Genomic DNA, 13,353 nt, shown 5'->3' with positions numbered 1-13,353 from the left:
GTTTGAACTGCAGGAGATTGTCTTGACCATGTCTACATGCCTAAATGCACTGAGTTGCCGCCATGTGATTAGCTGATTAGAAATTAAGTGTTAACGAGCAGTTGGACAGGTGTACCTAACAAAGTGGCCGGTGAGTGTATGTGACCCATCACATTGAACCGAGGATGAAGTCATGACGTGTGTGGAGAAATCAGCAGCTGTGGTGCAATGATTTATTTTGTCAAAATACCTTATTTATGGGTTGTTTAAATGAAATATCTTGAATATTTTCTTGAATTTTTAGAAGCACCTTAAAAAAACAATTCAGTTTTTTTTAATTTAATTTTTTTTGCTTTCCATCTGGAAACCATAATATCTAAATACTGTTTGAGATTTCCTCTTTAAAATGACGTCCAAAAATTCCTCGTTAGAATAACCCTAAATATAAGATTCAGACCAAATATATCCTGATTAGGAAGACAAAACAAAGCATATCTCTAGATCCACTCATGATATCAGGATGATCTAAGTCATTTTAACCAAATTTGACTTTATTCTCAGAGATGAGTCACATATATTCATTTTTATAAATGTGGCTCCAGATCTTTCACCTTCTGTGTTTTGTATCATGTCTACACATCCAGTAGAAATACCCACAACTTTAAATTTAAGTTCCACTTGCCCAAAATCAGTACTTTGTTTAACCCTCATCATTTTTTAAAGTTCTTATTATTCATTTTTCCATAATAAAACTTCCAAACAATTCACCCTTTTCATCTGACTGGAAGCCAGCCACCGTTTCTTTTAGGAAAGGCTCACCGCTCCAGGTTTTTCAGGCGCTGACCAACGTAGTGTATCAGTGGTTTGCTCTTAAGCATACACAACAAAAAATGTAAAAGTATACAAACATATATGTGTGTCTCTAACAGGCATTCAGCAGCTGCAGCTGATCCTCCTGAAGGTGGCCCTGATTGTTGCGGTGGAGTTTCACATTAACGTGGAGTTTGTCAGGCTGTTGGAACCTCCAGAGGACCAGGAAAACGAAGGTATTCAATCTCTCCTGTTTGCATGCGAGTCCAAACAAGAGGTACAAACTCACGGATCAGGTGGCCTGAAAGATTTCAGAGGTAATGAGATTAACGCAGCTGAAATCTGTACTGTAGTTTTTGCAATAGGATTAACTTGAGGAATTTAATGTTTTAAGCCTTTTTGGACAGCTTCCTGGGGATTATTTGTTTACTTCCCACACGGCTGCTCCCGCTCTACATGAGCAACGCAGCGGGGAACTTCCTCCTGCAAGGATTTCATTTCCTTGTTCGTCACCAATAAACATGGGATAAACATTGGCCCGCATCTTGTTTTATAGTTTGAGGCTGGCAAAGGTCACACACTCTGCATCTCTAATCAGTGTAGGATCCCGTTTCAGCGTAAAACACCTACTTGAGCCTCATCATGCTGACTTTCAGCTCAGAGGAGAAAACTGGAGTGGTACCAGTTTTAAAATCAGAACACTGATAACACAAGCCTAAATTTAGACTCAAACTTATCCCTCCTCTTCTTCTGTGACAGAGTTAGCTGCTCCCTTGACTTCATGGAAAACATTTTCCACATGGTGACACAACAAACACACACTTCTGCCTGATACCATCTGATATTCCTCGTGCTTTAGTCCTGGTTGTTTCATGGAGGTGGGGGTGCAACATGAAGGAAGCAATACTTTGATCTATAAATAAACGTGTCTGTGCCTTTTCCAACGTTCTCCGTTGCTCTGTGTTTCAGAGATCGGGTGGAGGGCTGCAATCCGACCCGCTGACCACCCGGTGGCTAACTTTGACTTTGATGTTGTGGTGGGGGCTGATGGGCGGAGGAATACACTGGAAGGTGAGAAGATTAGAAACAAAAAGAAGTCATATACATTTGACAGCAGCGTGTTGACAAAAGTTGGGAATCTGCTCCCATGTCATTCATTCAGCAATATTTTAGTATTTAAAAGCAAAATATAAATATATCAAAACAAATGCTCAAGTAGCACCGAGTTTAAAACCTTTTCTTACTTCACTTTTCGGTTGTGGTTTATCATCTTGCATATCTGTGGCTTTAGCTATTACTGCAACCCGTGCATAATTATTTGTTCTTGTATGAAGTCACCGATCTCTCCCCCAACGCTGATCCATTCATGATGGAGCAGCTCCAGCTCTCTAACTGCTTTCAGGCTTTCTTTTAAAAATGCTGTCATCAAAACAGCCAATTCTGATCAAATGCTTATTCCTTAAATGGTCATATCGGGGCCAAACAAAACGTTTAGCTCATTCTCTAATTATGAGAAAGCCTCGGGGAGAATGACTTTCTTCTGCAGTCTGCCTGCTTGTGTGTGGCTTCTGTGGCCAAGCTGTGGTAACACAGTTAAACGCTCTCTGATCCGCTGGTTTGTTGCTGTATTTAGGACAGAGTCACATTCTGAACATTTTCTTTTACGTCGTCGTTCTTTCGATCTTCCAGCTCACTTGTGCTTAGAGTGCAATACTTTTAGATTTAAAGCACTCAAAGCTGGAGAGAAATGAACTTTCGACATCTGATTGTTGCAAGACTTTTATACTGTCTCTTTCTTAGAGTTGCAATGAGAAAAATATATATATATTTTGTTATTTCCATAGCAATTGTGAGACAAAACACTATGCTCCTGAACGGATATTATCTGCACAAATAAACCTGTTTTCATAAGATTATTAGACGTTTTGATTTCAAGCATTGTCACTTCAGTTACTTACAATTTTCAGCCTCTATACCAAATTTTAGCTCAATAATTGAAAAAAATGACAATTATAGCCATTTTTGTCTGTCCTAAGATAAACTATATACTGTATATGGTTTTCGCTTCCTTAGTAAATTGCTGCTAATCTTAAAATGAATTCCTTGTAATTATGGTTTGAGGCTAGATTTCCTTTGGTTTGAACACGTGAGCTGACAGGCCTAGTCTGCATTAGGAAACCAACACTTAAACTTTTTCCCCTTGCGTCTCTCTTTTTTCTCCTTCTGTCTTTTTTCTTCTTCTTTTTAACCAGGTTTTAAAAGAAAAGAGTTCAGAGGGAAGTTGGCGATCGCCATCACCGCCAACTTCATCAACAGGAACACGACCGCAGAAGCCCAAGTAGAGGAGATCAGCGGGGTGGCCTTCATTTTCAACCAGAAGTTTTTTCTTGACCTCAGGGAGGAGACAGGTGTGACAGACAGTTATGCTTAACACAGAGGAAATACCTCGTTAGACGTGGGATGAAGTGTTTTAACTAGCTTAAATTGTTCACTAGTYTTAGTTTGTATTTTTGGTTTTACATCAAGCAAAAGGATTTTCATTTTTAAGAAATTTCTAATAATTGAAATTTCTGCATTTGTCAGATAGTTTATCCAAGAAAGGGAAATGTTAACATAATGTTTTTGCAATGTTTGTTAGCTTTTTTCATGATCAAGAGTGTCCAATAAGCAATCGCATAGAAATTTGAGAAAACATTTATTCAGCTTTATAACCGTTAGCTTTCACTACTATAGAGATGCTCTCTGTTGTTATTTTTTCACAATGTAGCTTTATTAATACTGTGTTTTTTTTTCTGCAGGTGTTGATCTGGAGAACATTGTTTACTACAAGGACAACACACATTACTTTGTCATGACGGCAAAGAAGCAGAGCCTTCTGGACAAAGGGGTTGTCATCAATGTGAGAAAACTGTTTCAGCTACAGAGATCGTCATAATATTTTCATTTTTGTTCATACTCTGTCATTGGTTACGTAAAACATTTCATTAAGTTGTCAGGATATATTCAGCTATTTGAAGTGTTTTTTTAGGAGTATGTATCTTACCTGCAGCAGATATGGTGAAACTGATACAAGTTTAAATCAGGGAGAAACATTTTATGAAAAAGTCAAGTTCATAACTGATCCAGGGCCAAGACCAGAGCAAATTCCTGCCATTTTAAACAGCTCAAACTCATAACTCATACAATATATTAAATATTTTTTACAGTTAACTATCAGACAGCTGTTTATGTTACTATTTTCTCAACCAAAGTTTATATTACTAACTGCATGCAGTGAGACAGAGGATCACCTGCGACTTGCTGGTCTAAATCCTAAAACAACAATCATGAGACAGTAAAACCGGGTAATTACAAAATGTAAGACAGGTTGCCTTTCTTCTGGGGCGATGTCTGCATGGGATAGATTATACAGAGGAGGAACTGCTTGTTAGAGAGAGACTAACAGCTCCTGGCCGACTCAGCTCAAGGATTTTTCTCAGCCATTGTAAACACACTTACATGTAGCAACATCAGTGTTGTTCAGCTGAGACAATCCTGTCTGTAAGTACCTGTCTCGTGCTAAAATTAACAGGTGATCAACTTTATACTGTAGTGCCTGTTTGAACGTCTACTAAAGTTTTCAGTTTGGTGTGTTTTTGCCTGAAATTAGCTTTTGATTATAGCCCCACTATTCACTTTAACTTCTCCACTCATGATTCTCCAAACTGAGATCGCCCTTATTACCGTTTTATACAGGTAACACACTGACTACTCTTAGCTACTCAGCACAACCCCACTTAAAAGTAAAAACAAAACAACGAAAATGTTTTTTTTTTTAATCCCACCAAACCTGGCTAATCTTTAGATGTTCTCGATACTTAAATCAACTCTGTTGCTGCTTCTGTTGTAACAGGATTACGCTGACACCCAGATGTTGCTGAGCAGTGAAAATGTCGACCAGGAAGCTCTTCTGACCTACGCCCGGCAGGCTGCTGACTTTGGCACCAACTACAAGCTCCCCACTCTGGATTTTGCCATGAACCACTGCGGACAGCCCGACGTGGCCATGTTTGATTTCACAAACATGTACGCATCTGAAAACGCTGCTCTGGTCAGGGAGCGGTTTGGACACCAGCTGCTGGTAGCGCTGGTTGGTGACAGTCTTCTGGAGGTAAGGAAAAAAAAACAAGGTCGATCAAATAAACTTAGTTCAGACAGAAATTACTTGCTAAAAGAAGCTATTACGCAATCGAACTCGATGCTGGAGTTCCTCTGTTGAGCTGCTGCAGGGTGTTACGTTTCTGAGAGGGGAAAGTGAGCTCGTTTACAACACGTAGTTGTTGATGTTGTCCCACTCTGAGGGACCCACCTCCTCACATTACACAAACTCATCCTGATGCCAAAACCAAGAACAGGTGTTTCATCTGAGGAGCTCCACACGTTAGTGTCTGCAGCCAGACTCTTCCTGTTGGAGCTGCTGATACTGAATCACACAGACCTTTTCTTTTCTTTTTAAAACATCTTGCACCTGTTCAGAAAAACAAGTTCAGACTTTGACAGGATTAACACTGAATGAAAAATGAACTAAAGTTCAATGAAATATAAGAGAATCATTTAAACTGAAATAAATCTTAAAATATTTGTCTATGATTCAAATACAAATATTTTTATACATAGATTTCATAATAAAACATACTGAACTAAATCATAGTTAAAGAAAAATAAATCAGAAAAACACATAATCACCTTTACTGTAAAATAATAGTTGATTAAACAAAGATTTGTGTAAAACAAATAAAGAAACATTGAAACAATATTCTTTTTGTGTGTTTTTTCCCCATTTTTAAGTATAATGCAAGAAGATGGACTGTCATTCTTTTCATTATGTAACTTTGATTAATACAATGATAATAACTTGTAGTTAAAAAGAAAATATAAATCAAGAATATGAAGAACATTATTATTTTGTTTATTAAAGAAAATAAAAAGTCTCTTTTGAGAAAGGTCTTTTTAAAACCATGGTCAAAGACATGTGGAAATGTTTATTCCCCCCTCGGGTGACCCTTACAAACATCATAATAAATGCAATGATTAATTCTCTTTTTACGTAATAAACTGACTTTATCTTTGATATGCTTTCTGTRGTGCAGCCCTTCTGGCCAATGGGAACAGGCTGTGCCAGAGGTTTCCTGGCTGCGTTTGACACGGCCTGGATGGTGAAGAGCTGGGCTGAAGGTCGGCCGGTCCTGGAGGTGCTGGCAGAACGGTACTCATACTTTATGTTAGAGAAACACAACATYTTGTTCTGTCAACTTTGTGTTCGGACACTGATTGGATTTAATGAGGTCTATCAGCAATAAAGTAAAACGAATAAACCTTTTGATGATTGTGCTTGTCAGGGAGAGCGTTTACCGCCTTCTTCCACAAACCACACCTGAAAACATCACTAAAAACTTTGAACAGTACACCATAGACCCTGGAACTCGATACCCCAACCTAAACTCTTCTTGTGTTAGGACTCATCAGGTGAGTTTATCTCCGACTCAAGTATGAGCAACTCTACAAACGTTCTGAGCATTTTCATAATTACCTGACTGCCCRGTTGCAGGTGCGTCACCTTTATATCACCGGAGAGCTCAGTTCCTGTTCCCTGGAGCGCTCTGCTACCATCCGACGGCCCGTCAACCTCCCCAGGCGAGGTAAAGTGTCAGACCGACGCCTCTGACTCATCCATAGATTACACAAGGGTGCAATTAAAATGTCAGGCCAATATTTCCCTTTTCGTTTTGCTTTCATTCTAACATGTTAGTTATTAAAAAGTTAATAAATAGTAAAAAAAAAAAAAAAGATAACTTCCTTATAAGTCATAGTAAATTATGAGAAAAGGTTTGTTTTTGAGAAAAGTCAAAAATGCGTCTCTTTTTCTCCAGCCTGGAAATGTTCCTTATTTCAAGAAGTCTTACCAAGTGACATTGTCTTACGGCACTGGCAGATTATTTCACTTAATCTGAGTCTAAATTACTGGGATGTGTTTTACACAGCCTTGTGTTTTACTTAGAGGTAGAGGTAGAGGTAGAGGTGAAGGTAGAGGTAGAGGTGACTTTTGTTGCTGAAGGGCTGAAATAAGTATTCTTGTGCTCAGATTTTATTTATTTATTTATTTATTTATTTATTTATTTATTTTGCTATAGTCCTTTAAAACTCTGGACTCATATTCACAAAGTTTCTGTTTGCCTGCCGTGCTCAACTTCACTGCGAAACAAAAATMCATCTGCCACTCCTGTAAGTCAGTTGCACTCGGTTAGACTTTTTGAAATAAGGAAAATTTCCAGTTATTCTAACTCCAGATCTCTTCTTCAGTATATCATTCTCAAAACAAGATCAAAAACACTTTTTTGGCTGAATAAAGGGAGGAGGCTTGGTTAGATGGACAATTTTTGCAGCGAAGAGGCTGTTTCAAGACCTCCCTACCATCAAATGATCAAACAATTGTTTGAACAAAAACTTATGACTAAGAGTCAAATCTATCGGAAACATGAAGTTTTGTGTTGTGTGATTTGTGTAGTTTCATAAACAAGTCAACAAATGCAGAAATTTAAGTCCAAAAGTAAAAAAAATAAACTAACAATATATTTAGCCCTCTTCCTTGAACCTCATGCCACACCCTTACCCCACTGACAAATCTCTAAATCTGTCCCTGTGAATGACCTGTCACAGCAGTAAACAAGTTTATTACAGTCTGTTAAAACTCTGATTATAAAATAGACAGATGTTGAACTAAGTTGTAAGTTTCATTTAAAAATATATATATTTAAAAAGAAATCACAAATTTTGTCCAAGAGCAGCGAGCAAGTCCAGGCAGAAACATGTTCTTACGTCAGTAAAATTTCACCTTATTTAAAGAGCTGCTGTTCATTCTGCATAGTTATTATATGCAATAATTTTCTGTTAAAACTTTTCGAGGGTCTAAATGTCTTTCAAAGTAATTTGAGAGAAAAAAAAAACCTGCCCTTCTTCTGGTTGTAGAGTCTGAGATTAGGCCGTCGAGGCTTCTGACCTGGTGCCAGAAGCAGACGGAGGGCTACAGGAACGTGTCGGTCACAGACTTGACGTCTTCCTGGAGAAGCGGCATCGCTCTGTGCGCCCTCATTCACAGATTTAAACCCCAGCTGATGTAAGTAACAACCAATAGCTTAACATCAAAACCAGGCTCCGGAGCTGCATCTTCCCTTCTCTTTTAACATGATTTCATACAGCCATACCTTCTTATTTCCCTGACTTTTTAAATAATAATAAAAAAAGATTCTCGTTCTCAGTTTTACTGTTTTCCTTTCAAACTCTGGACTCACAAAGTCTCTGCTGTTCTCATCTTCACTGCAAAAACTGCTTTTCTGCTTTTTGATGAATCTGTTCAAACAGATGTACCTCTGTCATTCAGCACATTCATTTTCCACTGCAGCACGATTTCTTGTAAGCTTCTGCAAAACCTCTGCTCTCACATATTTGCTTTTTGCTCTTGAATGGTTGATAAACTTGCCGAAACAGCCCGTATATCAGGGTTATTCAACAAAATTGCTCCCGGGGGGGGAGGCCCAAAGCAGACCGGTGGGCCGGACGGAAGTCACCCGCGAGCCGCCTGTTGAAGAACAGTACTTTCATGTACTTTCACTGTTAATGGGAACCCTGGGTTTAGACAGTGTGACTGCAGTACACTGAAATATGTCATTTCATTCCCTCATCCTTTAAAAATTGCCGTCAGACTTTGGCACAAGTCGCTGCACTTTCCAGTACTCCTGCTGGTTTCTAGGAAGTTTTTTTTTTCTCTCTCTCCCACTTTTCATGCATTTTCCTTTTTTGTCCTTCCACATGTGAGCCTGTCAGTCGAGCAGACGGCAGGGAGGGGAAGAGGTTCAGAGAGAGAAAAAAAGAAATAAATTAAAAAAGGGCAATTACTGAAGAACAGCAGTGTTTGTGTGTGCTGCTGCTAAGTTACCGCTCCCTCCTTTACATCACTCTGAATGGTGTCTGCACAGCATCAGTGACGGCACAAACATCACAACCACCTTTTTTTTTGTTGTGATTACAAGCAATTTGCTGCACGAGAAGCTAGCTTATTATGAGCGAGAAGTTTGATTAAAACACGTTTGTGCTTGACTCTTTGCATAAGTAGGAAATGTTGTTTTATCCTAAGTCTGTGCCAGTCACCTGACATGAAAATATGAAAGCATTTGAAAGGATTGAAAGGATTTGTCAAGAAATAATTCCTTCAAAGAGTGTCTCTTTCTTTTTTTTTTTCACATTCAGGTATTTGGGTCATGGGTAAAAATGGGTTACTGGTGAGTTTTGTGTGGGCATTTAGAGAGGTTTGCAGGAAACTGAACCCAAACACAAAGACACGCTGTATATAACTTTAAATGTAATTAAAATAAAAAGAAAACACCTAAAAGGCTCTGTCGTCATATTATCACTAACTGTCGCCTGTTTTTATCAGAGATTTTGACTCGTTAAATGAGGAGGATCATGCTGTCAACCTCCAGCTGGCCTTTAACCTCAGCGAGCAGGAGTTTGGGATTGGACCGTTCATGTCGGTGGAGAAGCTGATGGCAGGGGAAGAGCTGGATAAAACCAGGATGATCTCCTTCCTGTCCAAGTTCTACGAGCTCTTCCGTGGAACGCCTCTACCTGCATCAGGTACGCCGCTCCGCACGCTTGTTTTCTGTTCACTTGTTTTAGTTTTCCTTTGAAAAAAAAGGATGGAGAAGTTTTATTTTTTTGTAAAACGTTTTCATTTGTAGTGGCATGAGAGGAATGTCTGGGGTATTTTTCTTTTTTTGGACTGTGGGATTCTGGGACCTGTCTCAGCTGAAATGCTTTTRATAGTCGAACATTCTTCCTCACAGTTACCGTAACTCTTTCTGTAAATCACCATAAGACGTTTATTTAATAAAGTAATTTAAGGCAAAACACACTTTTACGTGAGAAGGTAAAAGTGAAAACTCTAACATGACATGTTACGATTACAGAGTCCAGTAAAGCGGAGGAAAGTAATAAAGAATATCTCTCAAAGGAGGTCCGATCTAATAACAACGTGCCTTATCTCACACTGCCGAGGAAACGGGTACCAAAGGTAACTTCATCTTTAGGAGTTTAAATAAAAATGTGTCTGATGTCATTTCCAATTCATTTTTGTGATCATTTAAAATGTTTTTGTCTTGTTTTGTGTTTTCAGGATGAGAAGAAGCTGGACGGTACGGACTCTATTAACAAACGGAGGCGAAAATATGGCTATCTGGAGGAGGTTTGTTAAAATCAGTTTTGTGTATCAGCTGGATGATTTTTTTTTATATTTTTACATTTTCTTACTTTTTTTTTCAGGCCACAAGTCGGGCCAGCAATGGTTCCACGGTGCTTGACAAACGAGATCCAAAGGAAAATAAAGTGCGCTCGATGGCTTCTCAGCTGCTGGCCAAGTTTGAAAACAAAAACAGTTGCACCATCAGTAAACCCCAGGTAAAAACACAGAAACATGTTTCATATAGACCTAAAGGTTTTATTCTAATTCAGGGTGACATRTGTTTTTGATTCGACTCTCTACATATTTCCAAACTACAAAAAATAATAATAATAATTTCAGTTATTTTTCTTCATACAAAACCTTTTATCTCTTTAAATATATTTTTTTCAGTTTTGTTTTCAAAACAACTGTTGTATTTTTCCATGAATTAATAGCGAGTTTTATTTTTTTCTGCTGAGTTTCAGTTTTCAAGTGTTTTGCTTCAAGGAGGTTTTTCTCTTGTCTGCTGTTTCACATAATGCTCTTATCTGTTTTCTGTTTCTGTGCTTTTTTCAATAACATTTCTTTCAATCTTCTGGGAAGCCTCAGTCAGACTGTGAGATGTCCTTGCTGCATCCTGCTCTTAATCTGATGGAGAATCTGCCCGTTAAACTCGGGCCTCCGGTTCCGCCCAAACCTCCTCTGACTCAGGTAGTCCGGTGCTGCAGAAAGGGTGCAAAATGCCTAAAATTGGAAATAAATCATAACTTTAACATTTTCTGATGTTTAYCGTAAACCAAATATGTTAAGTGCAAGAAGTTTTTGTCTTTTYCAGATCATTAAGGTAGCTTTCTATTTGACTTCTCTTTTTGTCACTGTAACTGTTACATTAGTAAGTTTGCAGTCAGACCTTATCTCTGATTACAATACGATTTATTACATATGAGCAAWACATGAGCATAAAATAACTCAACTACTGTGCATCGTTTTTACAACAGAACCTTAATTATTTATTATAGGGATGCACAATATATCTGCATTAACATCGGTATCGGCTYAAATTGGTAATTWTTTTAAATATCYTATTGGTCTGATAAGTAAAACTGGGTCGATCGTGTCCAAAATGTTCCTGRTTTGGGAGGGGAAATGMTTGGTTGTGGTCTCTGTTTGATAATGATAGTGATAGTGATGCTGTGCAGCCAGGATTAACTGAGCCATGTCATGGTGTGGTCATTTTATTTACAGCATCAAAAGAAGATCTGAAGAAGTGTATTTGTGCGTATATGTATATAAYTAATTTMTYTGTTTGTGTAATATCAGTAAATATRGATTATCGACCATAACACCAATAATAATATCGGATATCAAAATCGGCAGGGATTTTCATATTGGTGCATCCCTGATTTATAGTCAAAGTTGTGACAATAGAGTTTGGTGATATCAACAAAATCAAATTGATTCAAACTTTCTCAGATCACAAAATGCATCAATATGGATAGAGCAAAATAAATATATATATAAAATTGATATCACTCTGAAGACATTTTTCTTTATTGTTTCACATATTTCATTTTCCATGAAATAGATTAGTCATTGCCTGCTTACATCTACAGTGTAAAATCTGACCTTAAATAAAAACATTTTTCAAATAACAAGTGTCAAAACCGATTTCTACTCATGTCTTAGGAATAATATAACTTACATTTAATCATTATGTGATGATAAATGGATTTATAGGAGCTCTTTTGTTTATTATTCCTTTCAGTTTGAAGTCAGTCTCAGAAAAGCAGCTGATCATTTAGTCCACATTCCTCCAAAGACTTGGCCAAAACCCCCGACTCAGCACCAGCACCCGTTTTCAGTAGTGCAGCTCAGACATGTTGATCAAAGCCAAGTTGAGCCTGAGCCTGAGAGTCCAGAAGCCCCTGATTCTCCTCCCTCCTGCCACTCAGCTATCTCTTTCATGACACGAGTTCTCCATCGCCTCAGAGAGGTGGATGAACACATATCTGAGGTGAACAGTTTTTCCTGCTTTCTTCTCTGCCTTCTTTTTACATCATAACTACTGCATGTTCTGATCTCTGAAACGACCTCTGAGTGAATGGTGATTATTTATTACGTCCTGATTAAACCAACTGGTTTGTTTGACCTGTAGTCAGATGAAGTCAGGCTCCAATTATCCATCAGGCCAGTTTAGTTTACTAATTTTACTCAAGTTTTTTTTGATAAATAATTGCAGAAATACATATATTCAGTGATTCAAATTATTCTTAATGTGTAAAAAGTTAAATTTCATCTTGGGTTGATTTCTCTCCAAGAAGTGTTTCTGTTTTCAGTTTTGTGCTCCGGTGCTGTATTAGTTTTTATATCAAGCAGAGTGTGAAATTAACATAATGAAGCAGTTATTGTTCCAGACAGTGCAGCCATTGTTCTTCTCTCGACAGCACAGGTCTGGACAGGTCTTTGTAGGTGAGTGTGTTTCCTCTCAGCAGAGGAAGTGAGACTGAATTTCTTTTTGTCTTTTTGTCACCCTGCAGAAAAAAGCTCAGACGCAACAAGTTAGAGAGTTTCACACAAAGAGCATAAAAGAAAAAGCTGTTCATCTTAYGAGTTTATTTTCAGAAGATGGTTCTGATGTACTCCAGGTGACTTTCTCAAGCTCGACCTGCGAACCCACTCTTGTTATGAGCACTATTCGCCCCTCTAACTATGCTTTTGCATGTACTAGCATGTTGTGTTTGCATGCAGACCAATTGCTTTCTTTTCTATTAGTTTTATGCAGTCGTAGCAATGCTTTGGACTGGAAGGTGCATTTTTACTCTGATGAAGATTCCAAYGGTAACAAAAAGTCATGCCAGTAAAATATATAACTTTGTCAGAGATTGGTTGTATTGCTGACTAATTAATGCTAAATTAATTTTGGGTATTTGGCAACATTATTGAGTAAAAATGACAGATGAAGTATTCTGAACTTAGTTTAAATCCTTGAGCTTTATCGGGGACCCTCRCCTGTCTGTTTCTGCCCCTTGTGTTTTGAATTACCATCAGCCCTCACAGAGAAGTGTGTGTTTTTGTGGTGACAATTTGTGGTTTCTTTCTGCTCCACCCAAACAGCCCTCTCCAGCTCCACAGCCACATGTTGGAGCAGAAATGACTCTAGTTGTATTTATTATACAGCTAAAGAGCAGTATGAGGTGCCGTTTGTAAAGTTACACAGTCAAAAATTACCACCAATATTTTTGTTTTATTTATCCTTTTATAAGAAAAAAAGAACAGATTTATTTTTCAAAGTCAGTTTTTCACCATATGAT

General features: G+C 38.0%; 1 protein-coding gene across 6 annotated transcripts in view; it reads left to right on the top strand.

Moving 5' to 3' along the window:
- Window positions 1-13,353, top strand: part of mical2a (microtubule associated monooxygenase, calponin and LIM domain containing 2a) — a 37,830-nt gene that overhangs the window by 20,782 nt on the left and 3,695 nt on the right. For 3 of the 6 annotated variants that reach the window (XM_014027078.1, XM_014027054.1, XM_014027063.1), the window contains exons 4-19: window positions 909-1,025; window positions 1,759-1,860; window positions 3,042-3,197; window positions 3,588-3,688; window positions 4,682-4,939; window positions 5,919-6,034; window positions 6,168-6,294; window positions 6,377-6,467; window positions 7,795-7,942; window positions 9,260-9,459; window positions 9,792-9,895; window positions 9,998-10,066; window positions 10,144-10,278; window positions 10,646-10,753; window positions 11,808-12,056; window positions 12,580-12,687. In XM_014027078.1, the coding sequence (XP_013882532.1) occupies window positions 909-1,025; window positions 1,759-1,860; window positions 3,042-3,197; window positions 3,588-3,688; window positions 4,682-4,939; window positions 5,919-6,034; window positions 6,168-6,294; window positions 6,377-6,467; window positions 7,795-7,942; window positions 9,260-9,459; window positions 9,792-9,895; window positions 9,998-10,066; window positions 10,144-10,278; window positions 10,646-10,753; window positions 11,808-12,056; window positions 12,580-12,687 (2,189 nt within the window). The remainder of the gene's footprint in view (window positions 1-908; window positions 1,026-1,758; window positions 1,861-3,041; window positions 3,198-3,587; window positions 3,689-4,681; window positions 4,940-5,918; window positions 6,035-6,167; window positions 6,295-6,376; window positions 6,468-7,794; window positions 7,943-9,259; window positions 9,460-9,791; window positions 9,896-9,997; window positions 10,067-10,143; window positions 10,279-10,645; window positions 10,754-11,807; window positions 12,057-12,579; window positions 12,688-13,353) is intronic. The other 3 variants (XM_014027071.1, XM_014027085.1, XM_014027088.1) reach the window with 3 other exon arrangements.

Source organism: Austrofundulus limnaeus, unplaced genomic scaffold, assembly GCF_001266775.1.
Source record: "Austrofundulus limnaeus strain Quisiro unplaced genomic scaffold, Austrofundulus_limnaeus-1.0 Scaffold5, whole genome shotgun sequence".
Classification (NCBI taxonomy): Eukaryota; Metazoa; Chordata; class Actinopteri; order Cyprinodontiformes; family Rivulidae; genus Austrofundulus; species Austrofundulus limnaeus.
Note: the sequence above shows the minus strand (reverse complement) of the source record. Positions and strands in the feature narration are given on the sequence as shown.